This window comes from Mercenaria mercenaria, chromosome 6 (assembly GCF_021730395.1).
Source record: "Mercenaria mercenaria strain notata chromosome 6, MADL_Memer_1, whole genome shotgun sequence".
NCBI lineage: Eukaryota > Metazoa > Mollusca > Bivalvia > Venerida > Veneridae > Mercenaria > Mercenaria mercenaria.
In genome coordinates this window covers 34,661,338-34,686,656 of record NC_069366.1, presented here as the reverse complement: position 1 = coordinate 34,686,656, position 25,319 = coordinate 34,661,338, and the positions used below count along the sequence as shown (strand labels likewise).

The 25,319-nt window shown below is 34.6% G+C and overlaps 1 protein-coding gene across 3 annotated transcripts; it reads right to left on the bottom strand.

Moving 5' to 3' along the window:
• Positions 1–7,028: 7,028 nt before the first annotated feature.
• LOC128557680 (putative zinc finger protein 840) lies at positions 7,029–22,328 on the bottom strand. Of its 3 annotated transcripts, none has more exons than XM_053545604.1 (5): positions 22,176–22,328; positions 12,486–14,052; positions 10,729–10,936; positions 8,388–8,779; positions 7,029–8,168 (listed from the first exon to the last, which is right to left on the bottom strand). In XM_053545604.1, exons 2-5 carry the CDS (start codon positions 14,007–14,009, stop codon positions 7,935–7,937), a joined length of 2,358 nt encoding a protein of 785 aa, XP_053401579.1. In that variant the 5' UTR covers positions 14,010–14,052; positions 22,176–22,328; the 3' UTR covers positions 7,029–7,934. The 3 variants fall into 3 exon arrangements, with proteins under 3 accessions (XP_053401579.1, XP_053401580.1, XP_053401581.1); XM_053545605.1 differs by lacking the exon at positions 22,176–22,328 and adding an exon at positions 14,302–14,394; XM_053545606.1 differs by lacking the exon at positions 22,176–22,328 and adding an exon at positions 14,321–14,372.
• Between the last annotated feature and the right edge of the window lie 2,991 nt (positions 22,329–25,319).

Sequence of the window (25,319 nt, the reverse complement as noted above, 5' to 3'; positions counted from 1 at the left end):
CTATGTATTTCTATATAAAAATGTGGAAAATACCGTATATGTCCGGTTTTAAAAGGCTTTAAAATTATTTTCTGTCAAAATGACATTATTTTATAACCTCGTGAAGTATTCTCCATTGTCTGAACATTGTCTAGGTATGTTTTATTTTAAAATTGAAGAATGACAAATTGCTTCCATTTTAATTTGATAATGAAGTAATCGCAATCTTGAGCACGTTTTCACATACTAGTACATTTACTTGACGGTACGGCGGTACAAGGCAAGGTGTATCAATGTGTTGCATATCCGTTCGAGCGATTTATTTATTTATCCGTCTCTAGTGCCAATTATATACTCTGTTTGATATTATGATTAAAGGTAAAACTTTTTTGAATTGACAAACTTTAAGTCTTAAAACGTCCGCATAAAATTAAAAAAGCAATTAGAATTAATTCTATGTAATTGCTGTACACAAACTGTGTCCCGGTATGATTTTTGATGATGTTACAATAAAACATACTTCTGTTTAATTGAAACATTTCGCGAAAATTTTGTGTTGGATTCACATATATACATGTGCCTAAAATGTTACATACAACCATAGCTTCTTTACGTTCTCTGATCACTGCATGAATGTAAAAGTATGAAATACAAATTAATGAATGGTGGTGATTTTAATTGTGATGATAATGTGATTATTTTACTCGTGCGTGCATTTCAGTGTTATAAAGTAGAAGATGAAAAAGGGCGCACTTTATGCAACTTATTATTAAATGATAAAAAAAAAGAAAAACCACACACACAAGTATATATTTATTAAATACAATAATCACTTTCACCGGTATATCATGATATATTACAAAGACATTTTTTAGTTTACACTATATCTGTGTTTTATTGTTATAATTATATTATTATTATTCTACATTCATTAAAGGAAAATTAATTCCTACTCCACAAATCTTTATGGTCTAATAGGGACCCCTGTTGTGCAAAAGTGCCCATCAATTAGCGACTATTACATAATCGTTGATAAGCAGCAGATAAGACGGAGGTTGTATATTGGATTAGCGTGGGAGACACTTCTCTACCCATATGCTTGAGAAGTGGTCTTACTGCGAATATTGTGAAACACTGAAGTTTTATAAATGTGAAAAAGAAAATAATACAATAATTTTAATCATCAGCAAACAGATATTTTAGATTAATTGTAAAATGTAAGATAATATGTGTTTAAGACTATTATAAAATTTATTTTTTTAACAAATGTACAGTACAGTCTCTTGCAACTCTTGATTTTTATTACAGACGTATTTTGGGGTAATTAGCATAGCCTGGGGTGTCTATCTCGTCTCCATCCTGTGTATTCGCAAAGGCCCATAAAACATCATGCGTAAAACACATATAGTCAATATGCAGCAATGTGAAAATTGAAATTTGCAGGGCGAAAGTAAAAAAAAAAAAAACAACAACAAAACCTTGAGAACATTTTATAACATTTCGTTTCACAGCAACAAGGGAGAAAAGGGCTTTAAAAAGGGGATTTAAAAAAAGAGTTGTTTTGTGTGATGTTTTATGTATATCCTTTACGATTAAAAGGTGGCATTTATGACTTTCATATTTTCGGCCCATACATTAAACGCAACTTATAACTTAACCCAGCATTATGAGCATATACATGACCGAAAATACACCTTACATACGCGTAATGATTCGGTCATTCTGAACAAGTATTTTTACTGTAAAATCCATGCAGTTTCATTAGAAACTCATTGTGCATTACGGCAGAATATTTTGTACATTTTGCTTGCTGTTTAAACATATAATTATTAAATTCATGGTACAAGGTCGGTATCTAGCAAAGTCCACATTTTTTCGATTAAAATACAATTAATTACAGTACCTTAAAGATGTGTTATATTCTGCTTTAATTTGCATACTTCAATAACTCTATCTTACCAAGACTGAAGATGCGCTTTTCAAAAAGCCATTTATACAGTTACCCGCTTCCCTTTTTTTATTTCTTATTGTTGACGCGCGTGAAGTCTAGGTCTACAGCAGCGGTTTGACTAATCGGGAGATAGATATCCTAGTTTACCTGTTTATCGATATTTTAGTGTAAAGGGAAACAACTACAACGGCGCGCAAGGCAAACAATCAATACCGACAAGAGTTGCGGTTCTCGTATATTTTACGCTCAAAGTTGGGGATGAAACTCTTAAGCATTAGTGACAAAGTACCTATTCATACACATGCATGGATAGTGTGTGTAGACATTCGGCTTCAAATACTAGAAGTTTCTTTATTATATTTCATTTCCTTCCATTTAATATAAGCCTACCAGTACCTCCTGTGTGATCTCAATATATACCGAGGTAAATCTATACTGGTTTTTAGTCTGCATCATGGTCAGGTGACCGGGAAAAGGAAACGAGTTCAGTATAGTACAATGTTGAACTTATATGGTCTGGAATCATAATTTGTACTTTTTTCTATCGTGCTACATCAAAGTGTCACGCGTTGTATAACATCGCACCGCTGCACGTAATATATTGATAGTATATTCTTTGTATCGTACCGTCATGCGACACGTCGCTGAGATGCATCGAACCTTCCCGTGCGTAATAATTCGACACTGCAGTGTCTCTAACATGCTTCCATAAATACTAGATATATTTCTGATGCCAAATATTTACTTGAAAAGTACCCTATGACGTATGCTGTGATCCGCTGTGCATAGCTAGGGGTCGCCTACTCAAAAATAAGTGAATCGTTTGCGGCACCGTAGAGGAAGAATGGATTGCACAACCTTCCTATTGCTTGCAAATAAAAATAAGAGGAGCTTATCCTAACACGCTTAGGGGTCGATAAAAGGAAACATAAGAAATGCAAGAATTAAATACACCACTTTTAAGAATAAAAGCAACAACAAAACTTTACTAAAGCTTGTCAATGGAATTATAAAATGAAAGTAAATGCTCTATAAGAAAAACTAGAGTTGTCACAGGAGTGACGAATTATACCGCCACAATACGGCCTTGTCACAGAAGTAAGACAATGTCAAAGCTGAACTTGCTTGACCTTTGACCTACTGACCTCAAAATCAATAGAAGTCGTCTGCTAGACATGATCAACTTCCCTATGAAGTTTCAAGATCCTCGGCCTAAGCGATCTCGTTATTGTCCGAAAAAGGTTTAAATGTTCCGGGTCACTCTGACCTTTGACCTTTGGAACTCAAAATCAATACAGATCATGCTTGTCATGACCAACCTCTCTATTAAGTTTCGTAATCCTAGTCCCAAGCGTTCTGAAGTCATTGTACGAAAACAGTTTAAATGTTCTGGGTCACTGTGACCTTGACCTTTGACCTACTGACCTCAAAATCATTAGGTGTCATCTGCTGGTCATAACTAACCTCTCCATTAACATTCATGATCCTATGCCAAAGCGTTCTCAAGTTATCATCCGGTTATTATGACCTTGACCTTTGATCTACTAGTCACAAAGTTGAACTTGACCTTTATTCAATCATGTGACACCTGTGTACAAAATTTATGATCCTAGACCCGAGCGTTCTCAGGTTATCATTTGAAAACCATTTAATCGTTCCAAGTCACTGTGACATTTACCTTTGACCTACTGACCTCAAAGTCGAACTTGACCTGTATTTTATGATATTACACATGTGTACCAAAAATTATTTAAATCGGCCAAGCCTTTCATGAGTTATCTTCTGGAAACCGTTTAACTGTTCAGGGTCAACGTTACATTGACCTTTGACCTACTGACCCCAAATTCGAATTTTACCTGTATTTTCTAATGTTTCACCTGTGCACCAAATATTATTTAAATCGGTCAAGCCTTTCAAGAGTTATAATCCGGAAACCATGATAACCAACGAACCGATCGACCAACCGCCAAGCTCACTCCTGTATACACTCCCCCCCCCCCCCCCCCCCCCCAAAAAAAAATCTTCAAAAATCCGACAAATACTGAATTTCTCAGTCAGCCTGGATGAAGATGCGACGGCCTATTTACAGAACATCGATGTTTATAGGCACTACTTTCTATGAAAACTAACAAAAATCGTGAATTTGACGGATTGAATATGTAATTATATAACATATATTGAAATGACGTATTTTATTTAAATTCGATAAATTATTCATTTTGAATGAAGAGTTAACAGAACTTTAGAAATAGGGTATGATAACTTTATTACCGAAACACGCTAAAGACACAACAACACTGTCAAATTGGCACTCAATAAGCCTTTTAAATGTAGATTACAAAATAGCCAAAGTGCCATTTGAATTCGAATAATAAATACTGAACGAACCGGTTTTATGAAAGGTTAACACTTACAGGTCATATCGCGATATTCCAGCTTTAATGGTCGTCAAGCAAGACCCCAGATGCTAGTCCGTGCATTATTCCAGCACGGGCGGGCCCGCGGATAGAACCACCGTCTTACATTAAGCCACCTGGATGGCTTCCTCACACATAGAGAATCCATCGCCCCGAGTGAGGTGGTAAGGGGAAAGTGATTATAAGTTAGCGACATTAATCCCTTGGCTACGGAGGTCCCCTGAAAATGTTCGTTCATTCTTTGAAATTATGGAGTACCTTACACCAGGACTCCTATGCTTCTTAGATTTCGAGAAAGAATTCGATAGCCTTAAACACGACTTCATGTATCATTGTTTACACTATTTGCTTCCGATAATCGCTCATTAAGCGGATTAAACTTGCTAAACACAACGAAAAAAAAACAACGTTTGATCATAAACAATGTTTATCTATCAGAAAATATTCAAATCGAGCGTAGAATTTAAAAAAAAGTCTACTATATTCATACTATGTAAGAAGGTACTCCCGACAAAAATCGAGCAACATGAAAACATAAAAGGGAAAACAACTATCAACACTGAATTAAAACAAGCGGCGCCACATACATAGATAATGGTGAAAGAAATCTTTTGAAAGCCTTATCAATGTCAGCTTAATCAAAATCCATGATATTAAGAGCGGGAACATGTAAAAACTTAAACGCAATGTTTTAGATGTAACAATTTTATTTTGACTTCAAAATGAGCAAAACGTCTAGAATGATTTTCGACACGATTCTTGAACTAAATACTAGATGTACATTTTAGATGAATGTAACACGACTGTGATAGACATTGAGAATAAAACAAAAGATAAAAGTTTCCTAAGAGATAATCCTATCTTCATGCGGAATATACTCAAAAGTCTGAAAGCAACACAGTCCTATTATATATAATCATGAATAACTCTAAAATTAAACTAAAATGTAAAATTATTTTATGGAAACGCTGGTACGAAATAGGCATAAAATATATTGGTCATCTATTTAATTTTAGAGTAAATACATAATAAACATTCACAGAAATAAAAACGCTTAATCGATTACAAGAACAATAAAATCTGTAAAAAAGATCATTTGGAAGCATAGAGTGCATCCAAGAAGAAAAATAGTAGACTCGGTTTAATCGAGTCTGTTCATGAGAGACCCGCCCGCTTAGCTCAGTAGGTAGAGCGTCGGTCTACGGATCGCGGGGTCGCGAGTTCGATCCTCGGGCTGGGCGTATGTTCTCCGTGACTATTTGATAAACGACATTGTGTCTGAAATCATTAGTCCTCCACCTCTGATTCATGTGGGGAAGTTGGCAGTTACTTGCGGAGAACAGGTTTGTACTGGTACAGAATCCAGGAACACTGGTTAGGTTAACTGCCCGCCGTTTAAAGACTGAAATACTGTTGAAAAACGGCGTTAAACCCAAAACAAACAAACAAACAAACTGTTCATGAGAGGTAAAGAAATGTGAAACACGTTTCACGCCCACTGGCACCGGCTTAAGCGGAACTCTATTACACATATGTTGAATGGACTCCATGATCTCAAAGGACCAGAAAATATAACAAGACTTTATAAAATTCACATTTGTAAAGTCAAAGTTTTTTCAAGGATATAGAAATCAATTTCTAGGCTTTATCCAATATTTTACTGTCTTTGAAAAATTTAGGTCCTATCGCTACATATGGTTTAGTGTTAAATTTGAAACTAGTAATTCCTTGTTTATTGTAAACTAATAGAAAACATGCTTTAATATTACAGAAACAAACTTAATCAAGAAACTCTGACACAACCCAGAGAAGAATCGCAATTACAAAGGATAAAGAACTGTAAAACATGTAGTTAATAAGTCCAATCATCAAGGTTGAAGATTCTTGGTCAAGTGGTTCTCAAATTACAGTGCAGATATAGTTTTTAATGTTCAGGTCCCAGTGACCTTGACCTTTTCACCTCAAAACAATTAGGGATCATATCCTTGATAAGGCCTATTATATCATAAAACTATCAAACATAGAATTTAGGTTCTATGTTAAGTTGTCCTAATATAGCAGAAACAATTTTCAAGGTTCAGGTCCCTCACTCACTGTCGCTAACAAATTATAGATGTCTCCTAATTTATATGCCAAATCAAGTTATAAAGCTTTAAGGTTCTGGGTAAAATGGTTCTCAAGTTATTGAGAGAAACACTTTTCGAGGTTCAGGTCCCTGTGATCTTAACCTTTGACGTATTGAGCCCAAAACAAAAGAGGTCATGACTTTAGAAGCCAAATCATGCTACCAAGTTTGAATGTTCTAGACCTAGTGGTTCTCAAGTTATTGGGTGGATAACTTTCGTTCTACCGATAAAAGGGAGGACGAACCGACGCTACCGATATGTGCAAAGCAATATACCACCACTTCCTTTGGATGGGGGAGTGGTTATAAAAAAGACAAGAACTTTCAAATGTGAAAATAAATGGAATGAAATGTTTTAAAACAGTATTCCATATTCAATAGCAGTTGATATATTATTTAGAAATTTGCATTACAGATTCTAGATGCCACTCACACCAACTAACAAATATTTCTCATATAAATCAATAACATCAACTCTTTGCAACTTCTATAATATAAATAAACTGGTCGACATTTTTTCTGGGAATATCCACTTGTCTAGAAAAAACATGAAAAAACATGTTAGATACACACTATCTGAAATGGTCCCTAGCATTTCATACTTAAACCATGAGTAACCTTTTAATAAGATAAATATTAACAGAAACGTTCATAATGTGATCCTCAGTAAGTCGCTATAGTATTTTATTTGTGCTTCAGACGAAAAGCAATTTACTTTAAGGTATACACTGCATTCAGTTTCTATCTATTACATGTATATTTTTGTCAAAAGCCAGAATGTATTATAACTTTTAAAGATAGTTCAAATGTTCACTTTAAGCCAGCCAGGCTATTTGCAAAATTTTAGTATATGTAAATCATAAATAGCAAATAAACAAGGCCGCCCTAAATACGCCTAACAAATTCTGGACTGACAAGAGTGAATCTCAAACAAAACCCCAGGGCCACAATTTTAGAAGCTGAGTTACATTCTATAATGTTTCATGGCCCTACCTGAATGTAAACTGCTTTACCTCGATTTATTTTACATGTGCCAAATAAAACTAATAATTCAATACTACAGAAATAGTAATGATTGTAGCATACATGTTTCAATATGGGAAATCCAACATGTTAAATTATAACATCGGCATGCCATAAACGATGTATATAGCATTAACCTGCACTAGCAATGCTGTCTAATTGTATACAGTATTGGAAGTTAGACAGTACAAATAAATTACTGTATATTGAAGTTGTTCGACTAATAAAGCATAAACAAATATGTATCAAAATGCATCTCGTAAGAAATGCAATTTGGACTGTGAATTTCAAAGTCACATTTTCTTGATGTACTTTGTGAAGACTGAACCTAGCTAACAAGCAAACATGTATGTTTTATCTTTCAAACAAATAATCAAATGTATCAAAAATCTGGACATATCATAAACATCTAAAGATAAAACAAAGTAATAAGTCAGTTTCACTCCCGTTCTAGCTCGGTTTTCTTCACATGTAGGTAGTTTGCCAGTTCGTTACACGCAGCAGCATCTTTGCCTTTAAGTATATCAACTTTTGTGTCAAAGTAATCCGGTAAATGCCCACTCTTCAGTGTTTTCTCAAGATCAGCCAGTGCATCGATTAGGCACATGTCACGGTTATTATGGTGCCAGTACTCGGGCGCGGTACGTCGCTCGCAAGACCATAACAACTGGGTCTAAAACAGATAAAACTTTAAGATTTAAGATCATACATGTATATCTATACCAATGAAGACTACACATTAGGCAGTTTTGACAGCGATACAAATCAAGAAGTAAATCAAAATGTAAATGAACACAGAGCCTTGTTGAAACCGCGAAAATAAAGATAAAACTAAGTGATTATACCATTTCAAATAATAATAATTCCGTTATCAAGTCGTAAACTTTCTTACCTTCAAAATATGTGAAGACAATCCTGGCAAGCCGTTTTTTGAGCAAGATTTACAACTTTGCATGTACTTCTTTAACATTTTGTAGACAAATTTTCTGCAACCGTTACCCTCATCAATTCTAGAGAATAAAGCTCGTTCAGCTCTGGAGTACGAAATAGCCCAGAATTCGTCCTTCTTTGGTACAAGGTGTGTTCCAGTTTCCTTTACATCATTTATGAGCTTTTCGCTGAAAGCTTTTTTGGTTTCTTTGCGTGGCCACTTCATTATAGGTTTATCACTTGGTAGGGATATTGTAATGTCAACACTGATATGGTGCTGAATAGTAAACTGTTTACGTGGGCGAATGGTCATGGTTATAGCTGGTCCATGTGCATCCCTGCTTAGGTCAACATCTAAAACAAATAAGCCATTGACATATGTGATAATCTTTCATGTAAACAAGAGCTACCCGTAAGATTGCCAATGCTCGACTATTCGAATTATTGTCCCAGAAGTAGGAAAATGTTACCCTAAATGTTAAAACATTTATAGAGTTTCAATCCAGTATCTGCATTAGTTCTGAAGATAGTAACTTGCATACAAAACTTTGACCAGAAGTTTTGTGTTCAAAAGGAGACATAATTTGACCAAAATGCAGGTCAGAGTTATGAAACTTGATGTATGTAACTAGTTTCATAACCCCGAAGGCACATGTGATGTTTCAATTTAATATCTGCATTTGTTCTGGGGATAGTAACTTGCACTTTAACCAGAATTTTCTAAGTCCAAAAGGGAGCACAATTTGTCCAAAATGCATGTCATTAGACTTGATCCACTGAGGTTGGTTATTGATCTGAAAAAAGAACAAAACTAAGTTTCAAAGCTATATGTCTTTAAGTAATAGCTGTATGTACTTGCAAGCAAAATTTTAATCAGGATTTCGCAAGTTCAAAAGGGGGCATAATTTGGTCGAAATAAAGGTCAGAGTTATGGGACTTGATGCTATCAGCTAATTTTATGACCCCGAAGACACATGTGTAGTTTTAATTCAATATCTGCATTAATTTTGGAGATAGTAACTTGCATGTAAAACTTTAACCAGGATTTTCTTAGTCCAAAAGGGCGCATAATTTGTTCAAAATAAGTGTTAGAGTTATGCGACTTGATCCAGTGAGGTTGGTAATTGTTCTAGAAAAATAACAAAAAGTTTCAATTCTTATGCCTTTAAGTAATAGCTATATATACTTGCAAACAAAACTTTAACCAGGATTTTCTAAGTGCAAAGGGGCATAATTTGGCCAAATTGCAGGTCAGAGTTATGGGACTTGATGCTATCAACTAGTTTTATAACCCAGAAGACACGTGTGAAGTTTCACTTCAATATCTGCATTAGTTTTGGAGATAGTAACTTGCATGTAAAACTTTAACCAGGATTTTCTAAGTCCAGAAGCGGGTATAATTTGCTCATAATACATGTTATAGCTATGGAACTCGACCCAGTGAGGCTGGTAATTGACCTAGAAAAACAAAAATGATAAGTTTCAAAGCTATATGCCCCTTCAAACGATAGCTTTTTGTACTTGCATGCAAAACTTTAACCATGGTGTGACGCCGACGCCGACGCCAGGGTGAGTAGAATAGCTAGACTATTCTTTTAATAATCGAGCTAAAAATACATTTTTTCATTTATTGTTCTAAATCATTTACCAGCTCAGCGTCACACGCATTGCACGTGACACACAAATTGCTGATGTTGGAAAATGTTACTTATTTCTTTTTACATTTCTGTATTTCCTTCATATTTTAAAGCGGACGGTCGTATGTTTTCATATTCTTGTACTGAAGTAAATCTATAATTTCCGAATATCTATACTTCATATATTCTCCTGCATTCAAATGTAGTTCCGTGCAGTAAACTATATAATGAGCATCCAAACGAAAGACGAACATAATTCAACATTAATTTTTCATACTAAAATGACTCTATCTATTTGTCAATTAAACAAAGAAGGTGGTAAAGTGATGTATACTTTGCGATAAACAACGACTGCATACGGAAAAATGAGAGAACATTATGACGTCAATTATGACGTCAGAGTGCTGAATCTGTTTAGTTCATTACTACTTTGATTAAATTGCAATGAGAATATTAAAATTAAAAACGACTTCTTATTGACGTCTGATTAAAACTCTAAGTCGTTCAGATGCTTAATTATTTAACCACATCAATATTTGAACTCTGAGCCATTGTAAGTCAGGCAATAAACCGCGCGAAAGCAGTTATTATCTTAAAAATAAATCACTGGAAACATTAGATAAGACCACTTTTACCATTAACACGGAACAGAGTTCGAAAACTTACATTTCAGATTTAGTTCGTTTATTGCAGTTTTGATTTTCTGGTAAAGATCATATCTCATCTCCCGTGGAATTAGATCTCTCCCGTGTCTAAGATCTCCAGGAATTTTGTCCCCATCAACCGATGCTACAGCATAGCTGTCCGGTACCTTCACACTTCTTTTGGTTTGACCAAGCTCACATTTAACATTCATGTTTGTTGCATGTTCAGTCTGTAATTAGTTGACATGTTATATTATAATAGGTATTGTGTAAGCTTTAATATCGGAGCACTCATAGTGTATACATAATCTTTATCGAGTCTCATAAAAATAGATACAGAGTATTTCGAGTACATCTTAATGACAGACTATAATATTGAAGATAGATATAGATACTTAAATATTACATATTTCTACCTAAATTACACCGGAGTACTCGAAGGACCGCATATTCATGTGATTATTTCTTGTGCAACATTTGAAATACTAGTGTGGGAAACATCTTTCGAATCGTCATGGATCGACATTGACGTCGTGGATCGACATTGACGTCATGGATCTACATTGACGTCATGGATCGACATTGATGATAAGATGATAAAATCTTTGTAACGCACCTAACAATGTTGAGGGAGACATTTGAGCTCACTAGTGCGAATATAAATAACGAAAATATGCATGGATCGTAAAAGCACCATCTTAACCGAAATTTTGAAAGGAAAAGAACACAAATTGCACGTGACAAATTTAACATTTTGCTACACTGCCAATAGATCTACTAAAATTAAGATTGACGATATAACAAATTAAAACAACAAATTACAAACACAGCAATATTAGGATAAATACTTGTTCTTCGGGATATAGATAACAAAGTTATAGCTTAAATATGAAAGTAAGAACCTTTTGGCCACTCCTGACATTGACCTTGAAGACATAATCTATTTAAGAAATAATATATCTCATTTAGTGATTTGTCGCTGAATAAATCATTGTTTGGAGTTCAGATGCGAAGGAATTATATCACGAGGGCGCAGCCCGAGTGATATAATAATACGCATCTGAACGACAAACAATGATTTTATTCAAGACCAAATCACCAAATGAGATATATCATTTCGATTCTAACACGTTACCAAGGACTTTAAAGTACATCCTTGACGGCATTCATTAAATATTTGCCCGTTTTCAATCGGTTTCTTTTCCAGCGCGCTGCTATGCCGTCAAGACGCTATGACGTAATAATTCTGACGTCAGAACAGTGAATTTTTGTATAATAATTCACTGTTTTCAGCCTTCTTTGTTTAATAGGAAAATGAATCGGATCGTGTTAGAATATATGATTTGTACGTGGTAATATTGAGATACGTACTTTTAAACTCTTTGCAAGTAATTTTAATAAAACGTACTTATATAAATCAATGGAGCCGAGTTACAAAGCAATTGCCCGATACGAGCATTTTGACCGCATCCGGCTCCGATCTTATGGCTATGGATTATATTGTGATGTACACTTGTTCAAAGACTGAAACAGGGTGAAAAAAAAATGTTATTGCAAGAGCATATATCGGCAGACATATGTCCGTCGAAAATGACGGCCATATTAAACGAATGTTACTAAAGGTTGTAGACACGTGTATAAACGGCGAGTCATGTGCTTGTAATGAACTTCTAGAGAATGCTAACGCAATACGAGAACGAAATTATTGAGCGGACATTCCCTATTGTCATTACGGATCCATAACCTTAAGTTTAAAAAAGAACACAAAATCAGTCTTACCTGTGCGTATGCGTAGTTAATCTTTCTGTCACTGCTGATCTTTACATCTTGGTGTCCTAATTTCACACAAATATTGGTATCGAATTCATCTGGTTTACCAATTTTTGTGTTTACGGGAAAACTACCGGCTTTCACATGGTTCGGGCAATAAATATCGCCTCCTCTTTGCCCGTGCACATGGGACATAATCTTGGACAGTGTTTCATTTACAATTCGAACAGATGCCTTCTTCTCATCTTTATCGATATCTACTTTCTTGGCATAATACTCGTCAATTTCTTTCTTTCTTTCATTTCGCAGCAATTCAGCTTTCTCTTGTTTTGTGAGCCCATCTTGTTTTGCGTTACCTTTTGCCGAATTGTGGCCATGGTTTTTTGCTTGTGGTGTATGTTGTACTTGTCCATTATTTTGATGTTTATCATGTTGATGCTGATCCAGTTGACTTTTTGTAGAGAAACTTTTTGTGCACTTTTGGCATTTGTATTCGTCGTTGCAAGATTTCTTTTTCTCAGATATGGAATGCGAAAGACTTCCGTCTTGCCTTGCTTGGTGCCTGTCTTTCCTGTGTTGCAATAACGCACTGGCGCTCGAGAAATGGCTTGAGCATATAGAACAAGTATTATCATGTTCGGCAACTGGTTTGGATGGCCTTGCTGGAAAGTTTGCACTTCCACCTTTTCCAGAGTTGTTTGCCGTGACTAGTAGTGTGGCAGAATGGTTGGATGTGCTATGTTTGTCTTTTTGGTGTTGAAATAACTCATTTTGTTTGAGAAAATGTTTGTCACAGAGGGAACACCGAAGTGTTCCAATGTGTGGTTTGTTTTCATGACAAGGTACCACTGTCGCGGGTCTCACTTTAAATTCATCTATCTGATGTTTGTCTCTTTGGTGTTGGTGCAATTCATTATCTGTGACAAAACTTCTTGAGCAAAAACGACAGTTGACACCATTTCTGGCATTGCTGGCTCCAGGAAATGAAATTGCAGAGTGACTTACTCTAGTTTGGTCAATTTTGTGCTTGTCTCTTTGGTGCTGTGATAGCTCAGGATTTGTCGAAAACTTTCTATCACAAAAAGAACAACTGACTTTCACCGCGCCAGATTTATTCACCGTTGCTGGCACTAAATTTGAATGGCTGCTACTAGGTCGTATTATTTGGTGTTTGTCTCTTTGGTGTTGAACTAGTTCATTATTTGCAGAAAATGTTCTTGCACATGAAGTACAGCTGAATTTTCCAGAGCATAACTTGTTGGCCCCGGGTGGCAAAGCCGTGCATTTCATGCTCTTAAGCGGTTTTATTCCGTGTTTATCGTTTTTGTGCTGTGAAAGTTCCGCTGGCGTTGAAAAACTTTTAGCACAGGAATTGCAAGGATATTTTCTTGGAATTGCTGTCTGTAATGTTGCAGCTTTGCTCGGAATGTGACGGGTATCCTTTTGGTCATGTGCCTTTTTCGTAGATGCAGATACGGCATTTCTACTTGAGGACTGTTTTGTTTGGTGTATTTTTGTATTTCGACTTGCCATTATTTGTCAAAAATACCTTTAGCAAAGTCGGTACACTTTGTATCTAAAATAGAAGAGAAATTATGTGTATTTAGTAAAACATATTCACATCCAGAATAAAATATAAATGTGCATAAATGTAACATATTCACATCCAGAATAAAATGTAAATGTGCATATAAATGTGCATAAATGTAAAAAAAAAAAAGGTATCGTGACGTCACGACGTATTTCCGACCGGGGACTGCTAAACTGTAAGTGTCCCCATATTCACATTCAAAATAAGATATAAATGTGCATAAATGTAACATACCACTAAAAAGAAAACAGACCTATTCAATTTTAAATTTTCATGATTGTTTATCTTGCAAACGGATATGACGTAACGTCACCGTGCTAAAATATAAGTGGCGCAAAACAACCTTTGCAGAGGTGTGGCTTGTTATGTTGCGGTGGCGTATGCGCGGTTTATGTAGCACATTGTTTTTTGTTTTTTTTTTGTTTTTGTTTTTTTTTTCCTAACTGTCGCGCGTCACTACGCCATAACGAAATTTATGCCAATATATTTTCAACTTAATTTGATAAATTTTGATTTTTAATTCTTTATTGAAAATTAAGATAGAGAGTTTTGTCAACATGATTATATTACGTGAAGTACCCTTAAAGTCATATGGCAACGCCAGAGGTGAAAACCCAAGTTGCCCAACCAGTGAAATTACGGTGTTGCGTTTGGGCCACCGTACTATCGCTGTCGCACTGGATACATGCAATTCATGACAGCACGAGGACACAATTACGATGACACGATAATACGATAGCACGATAGTATGACGGAGCAAAAACCATCGTGGTATCGTAGCTGACATGGGCAACTCAGAATGAATTATAAGAGAGACATTTATCTTTAAAATATTCATTTTCAAAGAAAAAAAAAATACGGCTACAACAGAAAATAGTTCTGACTTAAAATTACATATTCTGGTAGAATTATTTATTGATAGTATCATGAAATAGATAGCTCGCCAGACCTGGGTGTTGTCCGGGCTCAAAATAAGTTCAATATCAGGCAGCAAATATTTCACTAAAATTACTCTTACGCATTCAAGAAATTGAAAGTTTAACTATTACGCAATAAGTATTATCTTTGTGAATCTTCCAATTTATAAATTGCTTGTCCGCCCGCACGACATCTAAACTTGCTACTGGGATCATTTAACGGTAAATGTAATTTCGAAAATGGAAAATTCTAAACTGAAGTCTTTCATTTAAACTAATTTTAGAAAACTTTACGAATAAGATATCAAGGTAAAATATCTTTTAACGTGTAGTTCAACTATATGAAAACAAGCAAATTCAGTGAATGTATATCCCCTGTCAATAGGTTGTTTTGTAAATGAGAGTGCTGTACTTCAAAAGATATCTAATTTCCAGACATATCTATTAATTTTAAAGACAATTCAAGGTCCGTAACTCTGCAGTTAATGAAGAGATCTAGATGAAAGACTTGCATGCACCAATGCCCTACAGACATCTTCACTTATAGTATTAAATTTGATGAAGATCAATCGACGGGTTATTTGTTTTGTTGGTGTTTATGAATTCTAAAATGATTAAAAGGCAATAACTCTGCAGTTAGTGAAGATATACTGAAGAAAGTTATATGTACACCACCGAACTATAGAGCTCTCTATTTGTATTAAGTTTCATTAAGATCCATCAATATAGGTTACATAGATACAGTAAAGATCTTTATTTTTCAACTAAATCAAAGGGAAAATCTGCTTTTACTTGGTCACTGGGAATAATATTACATGTGAGCCAAGGGCAAGTGCTTATTGATTATTACATGGGGTTTGGTGATTTAAGATACATACTTGAAGTATAAGCAATTTAATTTCGGACGCACGGAAACAAGCATATACGGACGGACGAACAGCCAGGCGGACAACACCAAATCTGTATTATTACATCTTCGGCGGACAATAATAATTATACACCCACAAAACGAAGTTTGGGGGTGGGGGTATATAGGATCGAGCTTGGCGGTCGGTCCGTCCGTTGTTTTTTTTTTTTTTTTTTCTTTTTGGTTTTCATGGTTTCCGGGCAATAACTCATGAAAGGTTTGACAGAATGTTTAGTACACAGATGTAACATCAGAAAATACAGGACAAGTTCGACTTTGAGGTCAGTAGGTCAAAGTTCAAGGTCACAGTGACCCTGAACAGTTAAATGGTTTCCAGATGATAACTTGAGAACATTTAATTAAATGAGATATCATTTGCTTTTTACATTTTTATTTTTTCTAATATGCTTGTTTCTGTTAAAACACGCTTGTGCTAGAATGACGTCACGTAAATGTGCCGTGACGTTAATGTTTTTGTTGCGACCAAGAAAAAGCGCTACCACGTTTTCTACTGTTTTTTTATTATTATTGTCAAGGGCATATTTGAATCGAAATAATTTATAGCAAAACCGTGTTTTAACACTATTTATACATTCGAGCGGTAATATGTTGTACAAATAATTTCACTCGGGCTGCGCCCTCGCTTAATTATTTCTTAAATGAAAATCAAAAGTCTTTAAAGCTTAACTAATACTTTGTTTTGCATGTCAAACAGGAAGGCGATGCTACGGCGGCAATGATACGATGGAGATGGCACGACTCTACGGAAGATGATAATCGTACGATAGCACATTAGTGATGAAGCAAAATCACGAAGTAACGTTTCGTTATTTTGACTTTTTTTTCATAACATTTTCTGTGCGCCCCGAATCGCAAAGACTGAAGGATACGGAGCAAAGACACGACAACATGAAATGGCAAAAATCTGCCACCATAGAAATGACTAAAGAAAACGAAACATAAAACACGTTTATTGGTAGATTCTTGATTCTTTATGCAGCTGTTGTTATTTACTCATCAGATATTGGTTACTTGATATAGCGACATTGATATTACCATCTGTGGCGTTCGCACAAACCTCCGATCGGGCAATGTTTGCAATAATGTTATATACCTATAGCTGAACGCTTTGACCCGTTTATAAGCTGCGTTATGATCCTAGTTTCTTTTATTTTAGTTTACACATAGTTCATTTAAACTTCAACAATGCTTACAACATATATATATCCAACAACAAACTTAAAAATAGTCTATTTTAAACTTCAACAATGTCAATTTTACAACAGAACTGAGAGCAACAGCTTTTTTTGGCTATAATAAAATACTGCTGCAGGTACTGAAAATAAAAACAGATGCTAAAGTGAAACAATCAAACATAAGGTAAATAGGTGGGTAAATTGAAAATGGATTAGCATTAGGAATAAAAGGAAACTTTAGACATATTTATTTCGATAGTACAAAGGTGGCAGCAAATTACGTATTTTCAATGATCAGATGTTCATGAAAGTTTAATTTGACACGTGTACTTTTGAACTGTTTGAAATATTTGACTCATTTAGTGGTGGTAAAAAAATTGGAAGCAGATTCAAGAAGACCGACTCTGACATCACCGTAGTGATGATATTTAAAGAAGAATTACTGATTAAACTCTGGAAGACCACACTGACAAAGAGGTGATAGAGAAATACTTTTTTTTAAACAAATGCTGTTCAAAGAGCTATATTCGGTATGGAGCTGAACCTAACGGACTTGACACTTTCATTTCGCCTACTTAGAAATTATATGGGATATTTCGGGAGGCTATCTTTTAACTGCTTTTTGAATCATGCTAAAGATAGTAACAAATTTGCACTGAATTTAAACATATATGAGCAACGTGAGACAGATATTAGTTTTCGTGTGAGCTGGTATGCCTGATATCGATATCAGGCACACATCCGGCCATATCAGGCACACTTCCGGCTGCTCAAAACATCCAAATTTTATACTTCCACTGACAAAATGACAATTTTTTACAAACTAACATTTATTTAACAAAAGAATGGATGGTACATTTACATGATTTCGTTAGCTTCATGTTAGCGTTGTTGAATAAGGTTGACACAAGAAACTACGGCCCTGGAATGCATGAATTTAAAACAAATGTTTGTGAGGAAAACGTCTGCGTCATCAGACAACGTTGACGTTCCATGCTGTTCAACATCAAATTATTTTGATCTCGTTTTCATTTCAACAGAAGAGTGAAATATATGCAATAAAAAGGTTACAAAACAGGACTGGTGTGCCTTAAAGGACATGGTAAACCGGACAATAAGTAGCGTTTTTAAAATTGGACCACTACTGGTCCAGTGCCTAAATCCGGACAGTGCTTAATAATTCGGACACCATTAAAAAACGCTTTACGGTCGTTATTTTTACTGGAATGAACATGATCGACGCAGACGAACGCTTTGATGACCAGTTGTCAATAACAGTGTGTGAATGTAAGTATTTCCCGAGAAAATTACCTTCAAATATCCGCACCGCTAAAAGTAAACATTGTGTGTTGCGGGGGATGACGTCATACAGCGCACGCCAGTTATTTGAGGTGCGACGAGGTACTAATTTAATGAGAAAACAATTATTCCTGTTGCAGACGACTCTTTTTCTTAGTTGATCAAAACTGAAGAAAAACATGTTTTACATTTCTGTACTACCCTCAGTATTTATATAAGAAATTTAACCGATTTCTGTTATATAATAATGAATTCAATAGAGAAGAAAATGCCAGCATTTTGCAGACAAGGGAAGCAATTCATAAGATAAAATCGGCGCGGCGTCATTATAGTGCATAGTTGCGTCAAAGAGTATAACAACATCAACAGAATCTGCATGTGTGTAAACATTAATTTTCGCTAAGATAGATTTTATTGCGTATTATATTACAGTATTGTTATATTTGGCAGTTATATATTAAATTAGAAACTTGTCCACATGGTCACGTGATTAACAGGTAATAAAACTTCAATCGAACGGAGGTGTCTGTATACAAAATTTACAGGACTGAATCTGACTGCTTTGTTGCAAACAAAGTCGTGTCCATTCTTATTTTTTGGAGTATTGATTCGTTGCATTTCATACCGAAATAGTGTCCGAATATTTAAGCACTCTGAAGGTCGATTTTGACAGCTTTTACTGGCCCACTTCGGATGACTTTTTTATGATGAAATCAGCAATATACGATTTTGTTGTTTTGCATAGAGATTTATAAAGAACCTAAAATTATACATTTGAAATGTGATGCACGTGCGGTTTCGGAATGCAAAGTTATGGTCATAAAACCACCAAAAGTGTCCGGATTTAGGTACTGGACCAGTACTGTAAAAATTATGGCAGTTTGAAATTTAAGAAAATTTATGTATACTGATCATGGCGGCAGCCATTTTGTGTGTTTATGACGTCATTTACACACTGCTGAATTCTTTATTTAGCAAATAACCCTTTAAATATATTAATTTTATATGTTTCATTAGTGTAAGATATAAAAAAATGTAATGTATTTCATTATAGCTGGAAAAGGTAGAGATATTATTTTACAGAAATAAGTAAATACAATTCAAATATTGTGTTTCCTATGAAATGTTATTATACATCCACGCACTTTTTGTCTTATTTATTTGCCATGGAAATACAAAATAGGTGTCACCATTGTTTTCATCAAATGATTTAAATGGTCATAGCTTCCTCATTTTTAAGTCTATTTTGAAAATTCTTTAACATTTTTTTAATGATTACAGAAATCCCAGCAGATGGAATTAACATCAAAACAACATTGCCTTTCCCTTTAAGGCGATATGGGCATACTAGAGCGGTATTAGCCCTCGGGCCAATACCTCTCCTAATATGCCAATTTCACCTTAAGGCACACCAGCCCTGTATAATAACCTCTAATTATTTGACAGCTTTTTACCGAGATAATTAATGTCAGCGTCATCAGGCAACGTTTACGTTTCCTTGTATTACATGAACATTTAATGTCGCTGTGAAACATTAAACTATTTAACTCTCGTTTTTACTTTAACGTGCAATAAAAATGTTATAAAACAGGGCTGGTGTGTCATAAGGCTTTATTGGCATACTAGCTCATTGATGGAAATGCCAAGAACCATCATTAGGAAAGTTGACATCACGAGTCCATGGCCAGTCACTGAGAAAATGGACTGATTATGTATAACAAGAGAGGGATGCAACAGTTTCTAATTTTGAAGGAATAAAGGCACCAAATTATGTATCAATCTAGTTTGATATCCTGACAGACTGGAGCATTACTGCTGCAGAAATAGGATGATCAACAATTATATGAAAACTGGTATCGTCAGCGAAAACAGTATGTATATATATGTACGTGCTATCCCAAGAACAGGGATGCCACTGACAAACGCAAAGAATTAGAGGAAATCATTAAGAGCTTCTCGGGGAACTTTTGCATTTACTGTTTTAAAAGTCGGACTGGATACCCGATTAAACACTTGACTGGTGTCTGTTAGTAGAGTAACAGTCTTCCAAAAACTATAAAGACAGAATGTTTAAAACGTCAATCTTAATATGGGAATAATTTTAAATTTCTGAGTATATCTGCAAAAAAAACAACAAAAAACGGAATCCAAAAACGTAAACTGGGTTTCGATTCACCATCGGATATTAATCGTCGAAAGTATAATTATTTACATTTCTTATAAATACACTTTTCACTTCTCAGTTGTACAATATGCAATTACAACACATTTAAACAAACATTTAGACAGATTTGATATTTGTCTTAAAATGAAATATTGAAGCAGTCTTTAAAGACAACTGCGATTAGAAATTATAAAGTGACTATAAGAAATATGGTCAGTGAAAGAAATAGTGACAATTTTGGCCTACTGATATACTGAACAGCAAAAGAAACTATCCAGATGTATAACTGGTATATTTTGAAATAAAAAAATTGATTTTTCAAATTTGAATTGTTTCTTCATACCAAAATTACACTTGAAGATCTTCACGTGATAAATTTTAAAAATCAATCAACAGTGAAGTCAAACTTTTTGCTGTTTTTCCCGTTGGTCAATTATCAATATTTCCAATGACAATAAAATTTCACAAAGGAAATTGTTAAGTACAGGCGCACGTGAGTTTCATGCAAAAAAAGCTATTGTGGGACTACTGACTTCACGGTTAATTGATTTTTTTTATTTTACACGTGAAGTTCTTCAAGTGTAATGTGATACGAAAAACACAAGTAATTTATGAATTAAAGTTTTTTAATAAAAAATAACCCGGTTATAAAACTGGATAGTTTATTTTGCTGTTCAGTATATATCAAAACACCTGAACTTCTTGTAAAGCTACTTAGCTTTAAGGAATACTTTTTTTATTATATGTTATATTATATGTTAATGAAGATCAGTCCATTTTTTAAAAATCTTTTATCAGTAATTTGTTACTGTCGTAATATTGTTAATATCTATCAACATGTGACCTACATGCACTTGTTCGTTATCATCTTGCACTAGTTGATTATCATCTTTAGCAAGGCCGATGTATATGCTAGCCATCGGAGTCATTCGCAATAGTAGCATTTTTTAAGAAGACAAACAATAGAAGTCAGGGTGTGTATACTTTGCTTTAATAACAAATCGGCATTATAAAAATTTACAAATTCACGGTTATTTGCATGTTATTTGGGTTGATTTTGATACAAAACCTGTCCTTTTTCAGTACCAAATAAAGTATCTAAGAACGCCCAGAATGCACCAGATGGATCCATTGTTTTAAAAATTTTCAGGTGGAGCATGCCCCCGGACCCCGCTACATGCTCGACTACAAACATTTTGCGCTTCCCCGCCCCCGCCCCCGACCCCCACACACCAAATCCTGTATCCGCCACTGTCAGTTATCCTGCAGACTGACGGACGGGGTCAAACTATAAGTCATACCGTTAGGCGACTAACAAGTGCAAAGGGGTATCAATTGTAAGTTGAAGAAGTTTCACGTCTTAAGATGCTAAAGGAGATAACAGATAATAGTAAAAAACTAAAAAAACGTTTATCTTCGTCATTTATAGACCTGTGCAATGAACAAGACAGTGTGTTAAATTCAATCACTACCGACAAACGGTTACTCAGATACCAGCTAAATCAAAAACATACCCCAGTTGAAAAACGATAAAAATATAGTAATAAATACATGAGTTGAATGGCAGATTGTCACAACAAAAGTAGAGTAAAAAAAAAAAAACAATCTAAAATTGAAAAGTTTACCTTTGTCTCTTTTTCTTATACGTGGCTGGCTGATGTATTTCGTCTGCTTCCGTTTATAACTATTTTAAGTAACCCAACGAAAGTTTAAAATCTTACCACCTGAAATATGAAGTAAAGTAATTAGTATTAGTATATATATGTATATCATGTGTCATTTGGGGTTTTCCCAGTATTGGCATGTGACGTGCGTCGATATCCACTGTGATCAACCTGTTGTGTCGTTTTCCGGAAGAAGCGCTGGGTGTGCTGGTAAATTATTCTAAAGCAAGGAAATGTTTTTCAGTGCCAGTATTCTATTTGTATTATATCATAACACTTCAGTTTTCGGTCTTTATTCTTGCTATTATTTTATTTTTCAATATTTTTCCCGGTATAATATTTGAAATTATGCGCGATATATTTCTAAAAGAAAAAAGGTGTATGATTACATGGTAATTTAAAATGCAAAAGGCATTTTGGCAAACAGAATGGAATAAGCTGTTTCCCTTTATTGGCGTTCACAAAACCTGAGAGTCTTTTATGTGGTAGATATTTCAAGAACAACATGTATGTAAGTTTGTCACAACAACGTTTTGGCTAATGCTTTTTTACGTCTTTTATAAATTACAGAATTAGAAGATCTAATGTTTTCTATTTAAAAACAAAGCGATTTGTTCTATGACATTTTTTTTCATAAAAGACTTCACATATGGAAACTTGAATTACGAAACATATCCATTCAGTTTGACGATTTTTCAAAATTTACATGCTTTTTTAAGCATTATTAATATGTTTTTACTAATGGTCGATATTGCTGGTATAACACATTAGGTGTTAATTAATAAGTAGGAAAATCATCTCGCTGGTTTGATAATTGTATTATATCATAACACTTCGTATATAATACATTAAAAAATCACGGACTGAACCATTCGAAACGTCGAGTCACTCTATATTACTTCAAAATTATTCATGGAGAAAAAATCTTTATGATCTAAAGATATATCTATTTTATTTACAATGTAGAATTTAAGATTTTAGCATATAATGAAAAAAGAGGCTAAACTACTCGGTGCTTTTATTTGTTCGTTTTGTTCTCATGTCTCAGTCCGTCCGAGTGTTTATCTGTGTGTGCTGGTGTATTGCGTGTCTGTGCGATGTGGGTTGCACTTTTGGGAGACTGCATTTTTTTAACATGGCTTTGCCTGTTGAATATTCATCCTTGTTTTTTTTTATATTAAACAAAACACTTTTTTAATTCTTGCACTACAGTTCTTTATAAAAATCTTTAAAGCTGTGTTCAAAGCACATCGAAAAAAAAAAAAAAAAAAAAAAAAAAACACCATTCAAGTTAAACATGAACTGTGAAAAAAACACATTATTTTAGCTAGATTAGATACCCTGTCCTCAAAAACGTAATTCAACATCTCTAATGAGCTAATAAACCGTTTGAAAATAAAGGAAAGTACCGTATAGTTATATATAAAGCCTTATTTATTCCACTATGGCTGTTTTATTTCATTGAAACGTTGATCGATATTTTAAAAGAGCTAGTTTTCAAAAAAGGACTCATATGGGAAAGCTTACCTACTCGGGCTGTTTAGAAAGTCAAAGATCACAGTGCATGTGAATCTGTTGGTCGGTATATTAATAATCTTTCAGTTTTCGATCAGTTAAGACATTGTGCCCATCCGAATTTTATTTTATTATTAAATTTAATACCCTTCCTATCTCTATGTGTTATCTTAGATCTGAGACAGACAGACAGACAGACAGATTTCGGTAAAAAGTGAACACAGCATGGCAGTAGCAACATGATGTAAATAAAAAAAATATATACATAAAATTTGCAAGCATGAAAAATGCCATGACATGCACACCAATACAAAGGATTTGAGAAAAAAAGGTCCAAAGCAATGTGAGATCTGCTATCTAAGTTCAAAACAAAACGAATAAGTTTATTCTTGGTAGACTGGAGTCTTTTTAAATTTTGAGTTAAACTTGGATACCAAAAAAAAAGCAAGCGTAGTCAAAATGACACTAAATACTAGTAAGGGACATGACCAGAAATTTCGTGGTATGCAAGTTAAAAATTGACTTTTCCTATAAAGAAACGTTAACCTGCTGTTTGCCTTCTTTTTGACTGACCTAGCCATTTACTCACAGGACAATGTTTTAATTTTGTTTCACATCTACAAGCTTGGTCAAATATTGGTAAGATTTCTTACCGGGAACAAAAAATAAACAAAATCTGCCTTTTAAATCATCAAAATTCAGTGTTATTTGCACCTAATACTACTGCATATCACTATTACCGATTGATCACTGTGTTATCAGTACCCTTGACATTGAATAAAATCAGATAACTGACTGTGATAAATACAAACAGAACGACATATAAACAAAAACGATAGTCGGCATATTTCGGATCACTCCATAAAACACAACGTTATGTGTATGCTTCTATGATGTAAAAAGACTGCCATCATAGAGTAAACAACTTTATTTACCTACAGAACTGAGCTTGAACATCAGTTACGTTCACCAATTAACACATTTTCAAAATTTATTGTATATCAACTCTTCATTGTTCTCCAGATGTAACGGCACTTTATATGGAGCTCAAAGTGGTAAACTTAGTATACGATATTAACTAGATGTGTGTCCACAGGTCACTGATGCTCCCCTTCCTGTCGCTGTACATGGTTTCATAACTCTAGAGATAACTGCAACATTAACTTTTAAGCACTTCATATGTTATTTTTAACTAAGTCAATGACCATGACACTGGTCTGGCTGAGTGAAATCTCTAACAGAATACATGCTAAATTATAGCAATCCTTTAATGTTTTATGACTCTAGGTCAAACACCTTTTGAGATACATGTGACACAAACTTTTATGCCCTTGAATGAGTATTTGACTAAGTCAAGGGCCACAACTTTGGTCTTGCAGAATGAAGTCAAAATCAAAATTCATGTGCACAAATTGACTTGCTGAATACATAGTTTCATGACTCTTGGCCGAATACTTTTTAAGATTACTGAAACACAAAGACAAACTTTTGAGCACTTAATGTAAATTCTATATTTTTCATATATACAAGGACCATTACTCTGGTCTAGCTAAATAAAATCCCAAACGAAAAGTCGCAGAACTTTTCATG